The sequence below is a fragment of the Atractosteus spatula genome, chromosome 4 (genome assembly GCF_055471065.1).
Source record: "Atractosteus spatula isolate fAtrSpa1 chromosome 4, fAtrSpa1.hap1, whole genome shotgun sequence".
NCBI classification, from domain to species: Eukaryota; Metazoa; Chordata; class Actinopteri; order Semionotiformes; family Lepisosteidae; genus Atractosteus; species Atractosteus spatula.
Genome location: NC_142709.1, coordinates 1,824,710 through 1,842,082, shown reverse-complemented (window position 1 = coordinate 1,842,082; position 17,373 = coordinate 1,824,710). Strand labels below are relative to the sequence as shown.

Below are 17,373 nucleotides of genomic sequence, written 5' to 3'. Positions count from 1 at the left end.
TAGGCGTTTCATTAAAATGTTTATAGTCTCACTCTTCAACAACTGACATTTTAATGACTTAAATAATTCAATACAGTAACTTCAATAACTCACATTTCAATAACTGAAATGTTAAATACAATATAAAACCAATTATACAGGTTACAGAAAATTCTAATTATACCAAAAAAACCTTCAAGCACTGTAGGAGAGACTAAACGTGCAACATCTTAGCTCTACATTCTTACCTTTCCAGGTCTACTAATGCACAGCTACGAATACTGACAGGAATTATATTACTGCTTTTAGCCAGTAACAACAATAAATTTGTTTTTTCTGATATACTACTCCTCTTGAGTCCTAACCTGCTTTAAAATATTTTATTAAAATCATTTACCACAATTTAAAAAATAACCAAATCAATTTCCTACACTTCTTTTTCAAATCTAGCGATACATCTATTGCACTGGACATGCAGTACCACGAATTCCCCGTCTCTCCTCTGCTGAGTACGAACGAGCGACACCTACCTTGTACCTGCGGTCCAGAATGTTATTAGAACTACGAGAACTGGCCAAAAGAAGAAACATCTGACCAGGAGTCACCGAGATGCAGTTGTGACAGAAACACTGTCCTTTCACCAGACAGACACTTCTGAGATGCTAGGGATGTATGGCCGGATTATAACACCAGACGTTTTAGAAATTTAAGGCTTTACTGGGAAACCAGTCCCTTAAACAATTTGGAGACAATCTTCACAAACACTTTCTTGCATGTTGAGGCTCTGAAAAGGAGCTGTTGGCTTTATTTAAAATTACACAACAGCCACGAAGGACAGGCCCACTTGTGCGTCTGTTGGCTCCTAACAGACTCTCATACTTATTCATGAGATTGCATTTTTCAGTGACATCTTGTCCTTTTGTTCCTTGCAGATTCTTTTTTTTTTAAATATTAAACGCTAACCTTCATCTTCTGGAATAAAAAAGGTCCTTGTTTTCCCTGAGAACTGCATTCTGTTCTGTAAATTAAAAAAAACACTAGATGTGCACTCCCCTTGACCTTTAATCAGCACTGTGGAAAAGTGACAAAGCCCAGCGGGTTTAAAGGCTTTGTACCTGCAAATCATCACTTTCTCAACACTCACGGGTACGGGATCGTGTTGACCACCTGAGCAGGGGATTTTTCCTATTAGGGACTCCAGATGTAAATCCCTATACCCCGTCATGCAGATATAGCTGTCAGGATAATTCCGGACTGGTTGGAGCACTAAACTGATCAAAGCTCATGTGTTCTATGCAGATACAAGCGTTTTTTTAAGGACTGTGTGGGCAATCCGCTGCCGTCACTGGCTGTGAATGAATCGCTCTAACCCGTCAGGCTACTGTTTGCTCTGTGATTTTTATGCCAGTAAACTGGAAAGGTGGGGCTGGGGGTCTTAGTGCAGAGGTAACTGCATTTCATTTTACTTTGCCATCGAGGAAATATTTGCTTTTTGTCCGGCTTTGTTTCTGGGAGATTCCGGTAATTACGACTCTAAAAACTGGAGAACAAGGATGGCTTTTAGTCACTAATAAAAACATATTCCAGTATACTTTGAAGGTTTAAAATGAAAGGTTCCACAATTTCAAGGAGCTTCACTGACTATAAAATGCCATGGTGCTGTGATATTACAGAATGCTGATCAATGTTAAATTTCCCACACTTTAAAAATGTTAAGCTGTGTTTCTCTGTGAGAGAGAAACAGGGAGAAGTAATGTGGGCCACAATTTTTACATTTTATTACTGGGGAAATCCACAGACGTAACATTTAAGTATTTGCATCTAATACCTCTGCTGACTAACTGAGCTGAAGGATAATCAAGGCAAGACAGCACTCCAGTAAAACAGGAAACAGATAAGGCGGCTCTGAACAGTTCATAAGAGATCTCACTAGGGCTAATGCCAACCAGAAGCAATTATGAATCACTAGTTCATGAGAGCGTGGTGACTCAGCTGGAGAGAAGTCTGGTAAAGAAACTGAAGGTAACCCACTACTAGTTCCCACTACCAGAAGACACGTTTCTGGTAGAAACACGTTACAGACCTGTTTAGACAGCAGCCACACAGGAGTACAACATTTTAAACAAACCTACGTGTTCAACTTAAAAGTTTAATGAGAATACAAACACCTTACTTTACTGTATATTTTTAAGTTCATACTATATTTGGTACTTCATTATTATAAATCTAAAGCTTTAAAACTTTTTTTCATGAAGTTTTTATGAATACAAAGAGCAGTAATTCTCTATAAGGCACACAGTTATGTTCACCCAGTGGGTAAGAAAGGGTAGTTTCTGACTTCGGTAAAACTCGGGTTGCGTAAAGACTTGTGGAAATGAACCTTTCCATAACCCGGGGAGAGGGTGTGTGTTTAGTGAGAATGCAACTGCTAGAAGAATGGCTTAGCTCTTTGAAAACAGAGGTAAATAACTGCATATCTTTCTCTTCTTAGAGTTACACCCAAAGTACCATACTCAACAGCCAATTACCTGTCCTTTTAAGAGGCTGGAACAGCCCTTTCTAATAAATAGAAAGACAAAGGGAGGGAGCAGAACTACTTGCAGAAAAAAACAAAAGCTGAGGGGAACGCCTTTTCCCCAGCACAGCCTATTGCTACACATCTGTGTGAAGTGACACTGGCCATCCCTGAACTCTGACAGGTCTGCAAGGTTTGACAGGGAAAGATGTGACAGACCTGAAACCCCAGTCTCCAGAAATGCGGAGATCATACCAGAGATGTGTCCTCTGACAGAAAAGAGGTGGCTCCTTCCTTTCCAGGAACCAGACTTCTTTCTTGGTGAATAGGCAGGTGTAGCACAAGCTGTTCTGGCTGTGTACAGGAGTGCTGCACTCTTCAAACACCAACAGGTACTTACAAAAATAAATGGGAACTGCTTTTCAATAGCTTTTCACCTAAAGCACAGCACTTTCCAGGGCAGGACAGTAATATTGCACTACAGTTTGTTCAGAGTGTGCTTTCTGATACACTATCCCATTTCGAATGTTATTTGATGTCAAATCAGGTAATACAATTCTGAAAACTCCACTCTTAAAAAGATTAATTAAAAATTAATTAGCACACTGGACCTCAGATATTAGAAATCCTAGCAAACAGACTCTTTGCTGTAAATTTAAATGCTGTAAATCAATTATATTATATACAATATCAATTTAAATGCTTAAATATCATTATTAATGGTCCAACAACATTCTAGTGTAATTTATAATTGCCTCTTCATTTCGCTACACATTAAAGAATGCGTCACTGAAAAACTCACCTGGCAGTGTTCATGTATTTATAAGCAATACCTCTCCTTAGTGCTACAGGAGAGGGCACTTGCACAAACAGCTGAATTTACTTGGGAGAGTCAGAGCAGCGCAATTACAAGTGGATCAGGCTCTAGCAGCGAGGCAGCTGAAAACAGAAGGAATTAACCCTCATGAAAATAAATGAAGGAAAGATTACAAACAAAAGCAGGCCATTTGGCCCATGCATGCCCTTTTAATGTGACAAACATTTCTTCTGGACACCCAGGCTGCACAAACCTCACCACAGCCTATTCATTAATTATCTCTAGCTACTGCTGGGTGCTCTCAAGCATGGCATTAGCGCTGGGTATACTCTCCTCCTCCAAAAGGGTAAACTGTGCCATTTCTCACAGGCTTTAAAACTGAATTTCTATCAAAGGCTTACACGTCTCTCTGCCCCCATTGTTCACGCTGAATATGAAAGAATTCGTGCACACGTCGGCTTCCATTTGCAGAGATCTAAACCTTTTCAGTGAGGATTTACAGTCTGGAATGACTTCAAAGGAGCGAACATCCTGAGCGGCTGTAAAGCCTGTCAGTGAAATTAGAATCCTCTGCCTGGGCTGTTGCACTGCTACTCATTCCGCCTGCCTGATGTACTATCGGCCCATAATAAAGAACTAATTCCGTCAATGACCACTGCAATCAGATGATCCGAGTCTAAAACCTCTAATAAGAGTATTCTTCTGCCTATATTGTACGTATATTCAAGTGAGTATTGATACAGATGATGCTAGTCCATAAATTTACCCCAGTTCCAACCAAAGATTCTCCCAAAAAAGAAGCTTAAAAAAACCTGGAAGAAATGTTACATTCTTCCCTGAGTTTCTATGTCCACAGCTGATATTACTAAATCCATTCAAGGTGAGGGGCCTGTTTTGAATACGGTATGTGCAATATGAAAGGCCATGGCTGCACTATTATACATGATTAATGACTACATCTGCAGCTTTACAAACAAAACTGCTTCACCCCACATTGCTAACCAATTTCAAAGCAGTACCACACATTGTTGACTAAGCAATGTTGTTAAACATTGTTTTGTATTATGGTATTGTACTGTTGTGGTGTTTTATTACATTTATCATATATGTTAGGTTTTGAGACAAATTCTCTTAGGGGCCATAAAAGTTAATTCATTTCAACTGTTGATTAATTAATGTTTTAGGCCAGCCCTTTGATTTTGCATTAATATAAATTTTAAGGTGTGATAAAAAAAATCATTTTGACTGTGAACTGTAATGCATTATGAAACAAAGCGAAAAAGGATCTTGGGCCGTTTTCTCTTTTTTCTTCTACATTTTACTAACGCAACTCTCGACGGTCCAAAACCCTAGTGCAAGAGATTTTCCTTCGAAAAAGTGCGATTGCATACTATCTGTTGCAAATATTGATGGTTTTGATGTACAGAAATCTGGTTAATTAATGGAATCTTAAATTCCCAGAATTTCAAGGATTAACGTTGCTTCGCTTCATTTTTTTAAAATCAACTAGACTTGATGCAAATACATGAGATTTTCAGACCAAGGCATGAGACCGCGAGATTCCCTCGCAGAGCGCAGATCTTGAGACGTTTGCGATTATGTATCATCATGGCTGCTGGCTGGCAGATGATCTTGAAATGTATCACAATGAAACAGTAATTCGGTGTGGATTCTAGTGTACACTGTATACAACTGCGGTTAACCTGTACTGCTTCAATTTTACCACCTATATCCCACAGTAGAAACAAAGTTTCCAAACTATTCTAAAAGTCGGCACAGCTCAGCAGTCAAGGGTATATAGATGCACTGGTGTCTCGCGTCACCGCAGGAAACCGTTGCTTTAATCTATCAGATTACAGAATCAACCGGCATGTTTACACACTCGACCAAAAAAAAAGTTAACTCCAGCTGTCTGGAAGTCCTAAAGAGGATTATTCATTGCAAAAGAGCTAATCCTATCAGGGGCAGAACACATCTTATCTAAAGCAAACACTGCCACGAATTCATTAACACCTGAATCGATTACCATAGTCCTCTGGCATAATCTCAAAAGCTACTTTTACTGCACCTGTGGAGGTGGAGGTGGCTTCAAAATCTAATGTCAAAGGGTTTGAAAAGGCATACATAAAAACATACAGCTTCTTGATGCCTGTTTTATATCGAAAGTGAACGTTCATAATATGAATCAGACCCTACGTTTGGAATTTCAGGTGGTAAGGAAACAGCCGACACTGTCCATGTACGATAAACAAGATTAACCACATCAATTAATTCTAGGAGCAAGAATGATGACAAAACCTGTAAAATGTCAATGCGATTTTATGTGCGAGCACTTCTCAACAAACTAAAATGTCCCAATTTGCCTGGTAAACTTAAAACTGTAGATGAAAATGTGTTGCATTTTTGGAATCCAATTCCAATACTGTGAGAGGACTGAGGATATAGCCGTGGTCCTGTGCTCTGTATTTGGAAAAACAGGCCCTGTAAGCTTTTCCTCAAGCGGCTCTGCAGGACAGGAAGGATTCAATTTCGAGCAGTATCTGCATTCAGAAGTTCTGGTGGGCATGGAGATTTATCTCTTATCTCCCTTGTCGAGGGTTCAATTCTGACCTGGGTCTTCAGTGTAGGACTGGCATATTCTGCCAGTGTCTGCAAAAGTTTTCACAGTGTCCTCCGGCATCATAAAAACCTTTTACAAACCATCCAGCCCATTTGATGAGTCAAGGTTCATTGATCCGAAGGTTCCATCCAGCAATTTGTCTTCATTGCTTTAATTGGTAGCCTATACTTATTTTTGTATATTGCTTCATTTCTGTCACTGAAACAAACTTGTTTTTATTTGGAAAAAATGGTTAAGGCTTCAGGAAAACATTATGAATTTGGATTGCTCAGCCAAGATCACATCATTTTAAGCTATTAACTGTTTTTACCTCAAGCAATTACAGATTATCTAAAAACGTACACATTATTAATAAAACCTAGTCAGTAGTGTTTTGCCAAACTCATTTCACATTACTTTGAAATTGATACAAATGGCTTTCATTCGTGTAGCCTTAACTTTATGTCATTAGAGACACTATAGTAACATTTTCAGCTATTAGTAACTATATTGAGTATTAGTTTTGCATGGGTAGTGAGGAGCATGCGGGGTTTTCCTAGAGTGTGGAGTTTTTCTTCTTAAACTAAGGAAGCTTAAACCCCTGACAAGCCTTATTGCAGAACCACCACCGGTTACATTCCTGATTTTTGTAAACGCGAATATGAAGTCAAAGATTTCCAGGCTTCCATCTTGATTGGAACTTCACTGACTCAGCTGCTACCACCAGACTTAGTATCATACTCTTCACACTTATCACTTTCCACAAATTCATTTCCACTCAATTTCACAAATGGGCCATTTTCCCCGGGCCTCTGTGCTGAGTACAGAGAGTAGACAGGACACTAGGCCATCAAGTATCTGCTCAGGCTACAGAAATCTTACAGCTAGGGACGAGTTTTTCTAGAAACCATCGTGTTTAACATCACCACATTGCCTGGAAGAGATGAACAAGCTGCTCCTGTAAGATGAAACAGAGGATTTGGGTCTTTGAGTGGGTGGACGTTTATGATATTTATATTCCAATGGAGGGCTGGGCTGATTTTAAAAATTGTTTTTACAGACCACGGGGGAGGATACAGCAGTGGTCTAGTGGTACAGTCTTAAGTATGAAAAACAAATTAAGGGTTGCAACCAAACTCACAAGGAATTAGGGACATAATCATTCATCTGAAAACAGTACACAACAAAGGGTGACGACAATAGTTTCTCAATTTTCATGCTCTTTAACAACCACCAATTATAATAATCCCAAAGAGAAGAGATTTTGCTTCAGCTAAAGGATACAGCTTAAAATAACTCCAAAAATAAATGGTCATAATCACCACTAGTTTGCACGCCTGCCATTGAGTCAACATAATGTTTTATTTAATATTCTGTAAAAAAAACAAACACACACTTCTTTTAATTAACAATTAACTGTTCCCAGTCGGAACTGCCAATTTGTAATGTTTACGACAGCAAGCGTACTTGCACAGGAGAGATGAAGTGAACATTGACACACATGCTGCCAGCAACATACTCTTGTTAGGCCATCTGCTTCTTATTGTTATAGCTGACCCACATTGCCACGACAGCCAGAGATCACATAAGAAGATAAGATTCTCATTGGTAGCACTGCAAGGTTACTGGTGCATCACAATACACAGGGGTCACTTGTTAAATGGAATAACAATAACCTGCAGACACAAGGCCACACAACATGTCACACAAATGCAGAAACCCAGAGGCTATTAGCTATTGTCTTTGCCCGGATTCAAGACGGTGATGTCTGCACTACAGAGCTCATCCTGTGTTTCCAAAGTTGGAATCATTTGAGAACATGCCGTATTTTGTAAAACTGTATATTGCTGGATAAGAAGCCATAAAAGAGAATGAAAAACTAGTTTTGTCTAGCACATCCTACTTATTTCATTATGTTTGCAATACAGCAGGAACGTGTAACACAAGCACTCAGCACATCCTCTTTCAGCTACAGAACATGCTTCATATTTGACTGGAACCATTTGTATACACTTCTGCTTGCTGTACACTAATGAGTATATTCATTACATGTCTAAATGCATTGCTTACAAAAGGGCAATCAAGAGGCTATTATATCTAGTGTAGAATGTATTTCCATTTTAGAATGTGGATGGCATTTTCCTCAAAAAGAACTTTAAAATTCTCATTCTTCCACACAGAGCACATTACCTAAAAATGTCAGGCTAAATGTATTTTAAAATTATATTTGAAATGAAATGGTAATTTCCTTCTCCTTTAAGCCATGCTTTTAAAAATTAAAATAATTTTACTGGTACAGTGTGTCCCACACGTTATGCATTTTACTTGTGGTTATTAAATAATTGTACCCTCCTGACTCGATAGAATTTCAGATATGTACTCTATTATTTGCCTTTTTTTCCCACTGCATATAGCTTTCCATTTGATCCATTTTTAACAAGAGTCTGTTTTTCACTATGGACCTATGACTGTTGCCATCACAGCCCAGCATATTTTAACTGTGAAACCGAGTCTTAAAAGCATTTTAAGAACTAATGTATCAAAGGTTGCAACCCAAACCCACATAAATGTTCTTTAAAAAAAAAGTTAACGTTGGCTCACCTTCATCTAAATATAAACGGTGAAAGTGTAGAAATCAGACTAGTTTAGCTAAAACAAGATATTGCAGCGCACTCATTTTCAGGGCAGTTCAGTAGCAGTGGGGTGGATCTGCGCCTGTGGCTGGAAGGTTGCCAGTTCGTATCCTGCGGCCGGCAGAGGAATCCTACTCCATTGGGCCCCTGAGCAAGGCCCTTCACCCCAACTGCTCCAGGGGCGCCGTATAAATGCCCTGCACTCTGACCCCCAGCTTCTCTCCCTGTCTGTGTGTCTCATGGAGAGCAAGTTGGGGTGTGTGAAAATACACATTCCTAATACAAGAAATTGTATATGGCCAATAAAGTGATCTTATCTTAGATTCAAAATGCCGTCCTTCTGCGTAGGTGAAAGCTGAAAGTTTGTGCACAGATTAATACAACACCTTTGTGCCTCCAGAGCAAATGATGGACATTACTGAACACTTCGAGGGCAACACCATCACCTCAATCTGCCGTGCTTTGTTTTTGGAATTTAAATTATTAAAATCCTCCCCCATAACACCGTCAGCGCACAGTTAACCATCTGTGATTTTACGCCTCTGTTGTGAAACTTTGTGTGAAGCAGAGTTGATGGTTTACATGCCAAACGGGGCCTGTGGGAGAGAGGCTGAACTTCACTGCTCGCTGTTCCAACGTGGCAGACAAGCCCAAGACTGGCTGTCTGGCTTCCGATTTGCCTCGCTACCTTGCGCATGCATTAGGTCAGCATCCTGCACCTCATTGCGCTGACTCGTGAATTATTCACAGGCTTTCCAGAATCTTCATTTTCCATTATTAACAGACAGGTGTTTAAAAATTCAGCGTCTAGAACCCATTTCAATCACTTTGTCCATCCATGTCCTTCACGCGCTCCAGCGTGGGATGGAGACGCCAGCGGAGACGTGTGACCCCCCCCCTCCCCTCCCAGCAGGCAGCAGCACACAGAGTGGAAGGTCTAGGCTCTGGCCTGAAGGATACACGTCCTTGTGGCATCATTATCCGGTCTGGATAACGGGCTTTCCCAGTGGGCGCACACAACAGTCATAGGATCTCCCCGCGTGGAAGCACCTGACTTGCGTGTCTCTCTCCACTCATCATACCTGACCAAGGGGATTATAACAAATACTCCAGCAGGGCTTTTCAAATTATGTTAATATGTGGCACCAAATTAAAAATGTATTTTATTTAGAAAGAAATCACACTTGTAATAACTCTATAGGTTTCTCCTTTTTCAGAATTGCGTATCTGAGGAAACTGATTAAATCCTGCTCAGCAAGATTGCAACTGTGTTATTTGGTACAGTACTGTAAAGCATTCTGTAATGCTGAATCGACGCGCTGCACATACTGTGAGCTGTGATTCACCATGGACCAATCAACAGTATGAAAATAAAAACAAAGTCACCTTTTTCAATGAGTCCAGCTCAGATGCACACCAAACACTACCCCCTCTTCTCCTTCCCCATGATAAAAGTGCTAGTAAAACTTGATAATCTCAAACTTTATTAAACACTAATTTACTTCCAAAATATAGGTTACAGTGTGTTCTACTGTTACTTACCAAAAGAAGGAAAGAACGCAATGGCAGCACAGACTAAACACTGTTGTTTTTTAACAGAAGGAAAAAATAAACAATACTGCTTTGCTGAACTGCAATAAAGAAATTAAATGAGAGGGAGCTTGCACAAACATTTGTCTAATCCAGGTTTTGTTCAATGATACTAGCACCTCCAGCTGTATTAAAACAGAGTACATTCTTAATTCCCAGGGAGCCAAGCTACAGTCTTGTTATTCAAGCATTCACCTGTCTATTTAATGAGGACAAAGTAATAGATCAAGTTCCTCACATGAAATAAATAACTGACTCTCTGTCTCGGGCACAGCTAACAGAGGTGCCACTTATTAGGCTTACTGATGGAAAGAGGGGGGGAAACAATCTTGAAAAGATTAACGGAAAATCAAAACCTTCCTGGTCCCCAACTCTAAAATTGCTAACGCTTCATGCGGTTAACACTGCCTCTGGAACGAGTCTGAACTCACGTTAAATTAAACTGCGGCAATGGGAAAAAGAAACCAAGCATCCGAAGAAAAAAAATACAACTCAGATCAATTACTGTTCATCCCCGAGTGAGTAACGGAAAAGTACTCAAATTTACTGACATTTAATCTTCTTGCCAACACTGGCTGTAGCATTCGTCGTAAGCATATTGTAAATGTAAAATAAGGTACAACTGGATTATCAAGGAGTTAATATATTAAAGTTCAAGGATGTTGTTACTATGAATCTTTAAATATTTATTTTAAATGTTCATGTAAAAATCAGCAACTGTATTCACCAAATACTATAGGCTGGACTGTTATCTAGAGCAATGTCTGCTACACAAATATTTTAATTTACAGACTCCTGATGGTCTGGTTTACAGTTGCTTCAAACGTCACATGTCTATGTTTTTTTTTAAAGTAAATGGGAATTAAGTGTATGACTGCACACTGTGAAAATGAAAGGCTGTTATCGCGTCAGTGACTTCTGAGCATGTCTCTACTTTAAATGAGAACATTATCGTTATGCCATTAGGAGGGAAACAAGGTAAAAGGGAGAAATAATATCATCCAATATGACCACACAATAGTTTGTAAACAACAAATACTATAAACAAAAAATACTATTTGTTATTTCCCTATAAATTCTAAAAAAAACGGCTCCATATTAAATGAAAACTGCAATAAGGAACAGAACAAACACACAGAGAAATCAGATATATCAACTGCACCTAAAATTTTAAGTGATTGGAATTTGAAAATATGGGAAACTAATTATAATCTGATCTGTTATTCCCAGACCTGCTTTACAGAAGAACATCTCCGCTCAGAGAACATGATCGTTTTGAACAAACAACACACCCTATTTTAAGTAAATATTGAATTATTAATATTCAAAACATTTCAAAGCAGTGAAAGGGAGTGTCTGACTTAAATGTTGCTAAAAAACAATGATATTCCTACATTAAAAACAAGTCCCTATACCCCAATGTACAACTGCTTTTAAGACGTGTCCACCCCCAATCATAGAAAAACGTAAGTAAAAGAAGACAATACTCAACCTATACAGCTAGTAAAGCAGCAGACTGGAAAATCTTTAGTTTAAATAGCTGGTTGTGATTTTCCATGTTCAACTGCAGATGATAAGAGTCTCCCCTAAGGTATAAACATTGCTTACACTCTGTTTCTTAGGAATTAATTGCAATTCAAAATGTACTGTACAACCAAAGTATCCAAGACAAGGAGTGTTTCTTGTCTCATTGATTTTCATTAGTTTGTTTGTGAGCCAAGGGATTCTGAAGAAGAGACAACTGAGGCAATGCCAGTAAAATCAAATGATGAACACTGAAAATAAATTCACTCTGTATTTGGAAAACACAGAAGAACAACGTGGAGGTAGTACAATAATCTTAGCTCCCCCAACATTTCCCCCATGGGATCCTGAAGAAATTATGGTGGGTTTACTCTGACCTGCCTGGGTTTCTAAAATCTTCAGCGAGAACACCTTTGGGCAGTTTACCAAAATGTAATGCACTTGTCAAACCTTGAACAACCATGGGAAAAATGGTTCAATTGACAGACTGTTTATTAGGTGAATGAAAGTACCAGTACAGCCAGAACATATACAAGTATTGCCCTGCCAAAATCCTGCTTTAAGTCTGCACAATGTCAAGATATACTGTAAAGTACAGTGGAAAGTTTCCCCAAGAGAACTCCTCAGATCCACCCCCGGCCTTCACTGCACAGAGCACTGTTTGACAGGACCCGATAAACAGAATTTACCAGCTGCCCACTGTACATCTCTGCAACCAAGGCAAAAGGGGTCAACAAGCAGTAACCTAGGCGTACAGTCTTCCATGCATGGAAGAAATATTTTTTTTTAAAGAGCGTGGCACTAAAAATACTTTCTAAGCCAGCTGGCATTCCAAACTTCACCACGTCACAATGGTGAGAAGAGGAGATGTCTGCTAATGTAGTAGTGTCTCCAGAAATGGGAATCAAGCCTTGGTCATCACCGGTATACTGCACAGTCATTACAGACTGGTGGGCTTTTTTGCGAGGTTTAAACGCTACAGAGAAAGTTGCATGATAATGGGAGGCCTAAAAAATGTTTCCAAAATATACCAGCCATTTTCCTGAGTTCTCTTAATAATAGACTATCACCCAATTTTACTGCAGAGATAAAACAAATTCAAAATATTTGAAACATTAATGAAATGTTAACGTTCAGATAAAGGGAATCAATATATGCAGATGCACCTTTTTTTAAAATATAGCAAAGCATCTTTGTTGTTCTGAATAAAGAAGTTAATTCTACTCAAATCAGGAATTTAAACCAAAAATGTATTCCACTGTTTAAAGGATTGCATACACTGTACAATGCTGAAGCACTAAGATGCCAACAAACAGATAATTAAAATGTTATGATTTTTAAAAATGAAAAGGCATTAAAAGGAGAAGAATGATGAGATGAAATGGACAAGACAGTCCCAGTGTCTGCTGCTGCATAGTACTGTCACTGAAACATCGTGTGATGCACTTAAAGACCGTGTGCAATCTTTATGATCAGAAATTCAGCATTAGTATTTCCCTGAAAAAAAAACCTTCAGAAATCATTGGCTCCTACAGCTGGGATACTGTCCTAGAAATAAAGAATCTTCTCCCTCACTCGTATCCTCCTGCTGTTATTATGCAACACCTACTGAAACACAAATCTGGCTACTATTTCCACTGCTGCCCAGCTCTTGAGTTTGCAAACAATGGCGCCAAACGGAGTTAAATTTCCATCTGCTGGAAAAATCCACAGGGGGTTAAGATGGGAACATTGCCAAAGCCTGCCAACGAAGACTCTCATCCGATACAAATGTTGAACCACTTGTGACAAAATCAATTCTATTTCTTGGGATAGGAAGAGCAATGCCTTAAAAGTAATTGAAAGGCAGTAATTCCTTTCTAAGTATGTCTGAGACACGCCAGGATAAAAGAAACAGTATTAAATGTGAGTGTGCCAGGTATGGGGATTCCAGAGTAGTTTGCTCTAAAATGCTGTAAAACCCCTTATGTATATTTGCTGGGTTATGAGAGAAAGGGTAATTGAACTGTTTGGATCTCAACAGTGACATCTACAGAAAAAAGATTTATAATCTGCTACACGGACACTCATAAGTGATAATGGTTAATCATACAGGCCCATGACTTGCTTTGTCACAGAACTTTAATTGGGTCAGCATGAAGAACGTTTGCAAGCAATCTTTAAAAATTAATTGCACAGGAGCCCTGCAAACGTTGATTTTTTAACAAACCTGCTGGATGCCCGCGTGAGGACTGTGATGTACTGTGATTAATATATGAGCAAAGAGTAAAGAAAATAGTAACTGCTAACAAGATAGGATTACTAATGAGTGTTGTACAGTATATCCATCAATGCTTTTTTACATTACAGCAATACTATTATTAGTAAGAGTCACGTTTTAGAAAGGAAAAATCTATATTGCTCTTAACCCTCTTCTAAATAAGAGAATCGTCCACTCCTTGGGCAATCCAATCCTATGAAATATTTTTCACTTTACTGTGTCAGATTAAAAGAATGCTGATTTTCTCTGCCTTCTTTTCCCCCCAAACAGTATTATGTAAACTAAAATAAATTAAGGAGTTACAACATCAATGTTCTAATTTTTTTCTGTTTTTACCTTCAGCTTTTCAACTAAGCGACAAAACCAATCCACTTTTTTTCTTTTGCGAATTTGTCCCGATAAAACACTAAAACCAGAGACGTTACAGAGAATGGTTATAAAAGCGCATTTCCACTAAAATACAAATTCCGTGTTGCACAACTGCAAGTAGTGAACAGACAGGTGTGCCCAGTATTGAGAAAGTAGGGCACCGCTCGTGCGTCTTTTCACACGGCGACAGCCAAAAATAAATGTGTATTTAATCAGAAGTGAGCCGATCTCAACTGACACAAACAGACTGTAAGAATTCCGTTTATCAGTGCGCCCCTTTGTCGCAAATCGCAGAACTGTCGATCAGTACAGCTTTTTAACTGGCGCATAATATAATATCTAAAATGCAACTTCCACATTCTTAAAATAACCTTACTCCGGCAGTAACAACAATAGAAAATCACAATGGATGCATCTACCTATTCAAAATGATATACGACTAGCGTTAAAATGAGGATTAGATTGTATCGCTAAAATGTATTTCCCCCCTCTCCGTGGCTCCGAGTTGCAGTCCTACATGACGGGTGACTCAGTGATCAAGACACGGCTTCTCCCACGCTTGGTCCCAGGGAGTGCCCACGGCACAGGAGGAGTGGCGGCCGAGCCCTCTCCAGGGGCGAATTCCCACAGGCAGCGAGCGACCCGTCAGCCCACCGCCTCCGAGGTCTTGGCCAAACACCACCGGCGAGCATCGCAACTCTTCAAACGTCAAGATACCGCAGGTCCCCGCCACCTCGGGCAACATTTGCTCAACACCCCCCCAAAAAAAAATCCTGAAAGCTTAATCCTGGAAGTATAGGAGCAACATACGAAAATATCGATCATGACCCCTTAAAGTCAAACAGACATAAGATTACGGGGGCTGCATGCTTGTAACATGAAATAGACAATACTCCAAACATGGAAAATACACTTACCAAGTAAAATACATGCGATGACAGCGGCAATTAAACCCACACTCTTGATCGCTGCCATTGAGTCCGTGGACGCCGCACTTAATCCTTCTCGACAGTGTATCACGGTCAGATATACTGTTCAGTTAACTTCCTTTTAAAAAAAAAAACAGATTTCCAGTATAAAAAGATTGCCCAGGAATGAGTCTGTTCAGACCACAGCCCCTGGTCTAATTTAATAACTTTACATCTATCACAGACATGTATTACGGGCAACGGGGGGGGGGAAAAAAACCCAATCTCCAAATCAAGAGATCAGTGAATTGCAATGTATCGGTGGCTTCAAGAGAGCGCTTTCCGAAGCTTCACAACGCCGGAATAAATCACAATCACACGTCAGCTGTCAGTTTCCACAACATCGAGACTAAATTTGTAATGGTGCCTCCAAAACGCGGCTGTCCCGTCCGCCGTCCACGGACCCCGCTGTGAAGTGTCCGGCTGACTCCGGAACGCCGTGTGGGGTGTGTGCGCGTCTGCTGGGATGAGTAAGGTGAGAGAGCTGTGGAAAACAGATCAGCACAGGGCAGCGCCACACACCACGGACTTCAGGCAGCGGCGTGAGGTGGTCATCGGTGCCTCGGCTCGTAATCCTTTTATTTAAGAAGGAGCTTTGCTTAATACGGCACAAAGGGATGTTTCCCGAGATAACTTTAGAGCTCTCAACCCCGTGGGCAGAACAGCGGAGAATGGTTAGTGACGATGCGTCGTTTTGATGACACTTCGCAGCTGAAAGAGCTCTTGTCACAAGCGAAACGCGTTAACCACAAAGAATAGTCGTGGGCAGGCAGTCCTGCTCAAAACGATCTCGTCCCCGGCTATTTCAAGTACCTCTCTCCGGACGGGGTGCGCGGAACGAGGATATGAAAGGACAAAATCAGGGCGAAGTAAACTTCTGCCACTGCCCAAGGGAATCGGGCTGTAAATCCGCCAACACGCATCTGTCGTTGAAATGGGGGGGGAAACTCTACATCCTTCTCACAACAAAAAGACTGGTAGCGATTTCTAAACGGTTAGTTTTAAAAAAAAAAAACAACTGTCCGTTTAAAAGAAAACTCAGATTTTCCCGGGGAGCTTCCTTTCCAGTCTTTGAAGGAAGTGCGCTGGAATAAATCCCACGGACAGGCACGTCAGGTGGCGAGCGCTTTCCCTGACAGGACTTGGACACGTTTGATACTGCGTCCACACAGTGAACCCCTCACGGAGATAGCCCCTGGTCGCGTCCTTTCCGGCTTTCGTTTCCACTGGTCCGAGTCCACTACCCCCTCGGAGGTTCCGGCGTCAGCAAGAAGAGCGCAACATCCCCCGGATCAGCGCCTTGCAGGTCCCAGCTCCTTTCCTCCTTTTGCACTTCACTTCGCCTCACTTTCTCTTTCCCACATCTGCTGGTAAGGTCACTGGAGTAACAGGGCAGCCTCTTGGCTTCCTCTACCCCCCCCGGCCAGTACAGCAGCGGTACCTGTGCGGGCACTGAGAGCGCATGTGTGCGCCTGGCTTTGTTCAAGGTGCTCCACCGGGAAGCGAGTCAAGCCTTCCTCTTTCTGCGGCGCTCTTTGTTTCCCCCGTGTTTGCGAGAAGATCAGCATTCATTCCCATTTCGAAAAGTCCTCTTCCTTTCTTCCTCCCCAAGACCCACCTCCCGGAGCCGGCTGGGCTGGTGCCGACACGGAGGCGGAGTTTACTTCAATTCCTTCCCAATTGGACGGGAGGCAGGTCTCCTTTTTAAATTACAGCTCCGGACAAAGTCTCTCCTGGTTTGAATTGATTGCTTTTTTTGCGTTTCAACTCATAGAAAAGAAAAAACCCAAAACATGAACAGTGTGACAGTAAGGATAAAAGGGAAGTCACGCAGTTACAGTTTTTAAACGATACGTTTCTTATACTTTATAAAAGTCGCAGGACACGAATGTCTGTTTTCAATTGTTTCTCCTCCGAACAGTGTAGTCTGTGTTGCAGCCTGTTTAAAATGTCTGCCGACGTGTGAGCTGCATTTTCTCAGGTGTAGCTGAATCTGCCGATCATCGACATTTGGCGAGGTTTAATGGGAGGATATGATAACAAAAGGACACGACCAAACGCAGAACCGTTCGTATATTTCTAGCACTGCAAATCAGTTGATGATCCCAGTTACTATCCG

General features: G+C 40.7%; 1 protein-coding gene across 1 annotated transcript in view; it reads right to left on the bottom strand.

Annotated features, from left to right (window-relative positions):
• Positions 1-16,835, bottom strand: part of igsf3 (immunoglobulin superfamily, member 3) — a 106,555-nt gene extending 89,720 nt beyond the window's left edge. Inside the window, exon 1 of the mRNA XM_088913438.1 lies at positions 15,204-16,835. Within this exon, the coding sequence (XP_088769564.1) occupies positions 15,204-15,261 (58 nt within the window). The 5' untranslated portion in view covers positions 15,262-16,835. The remainder of the gene's footprint in view (positions 1-15,203) is intronic.
• Between the last annotated feature and the right edge of the window lie 538 nt (positions 16,836-17,373).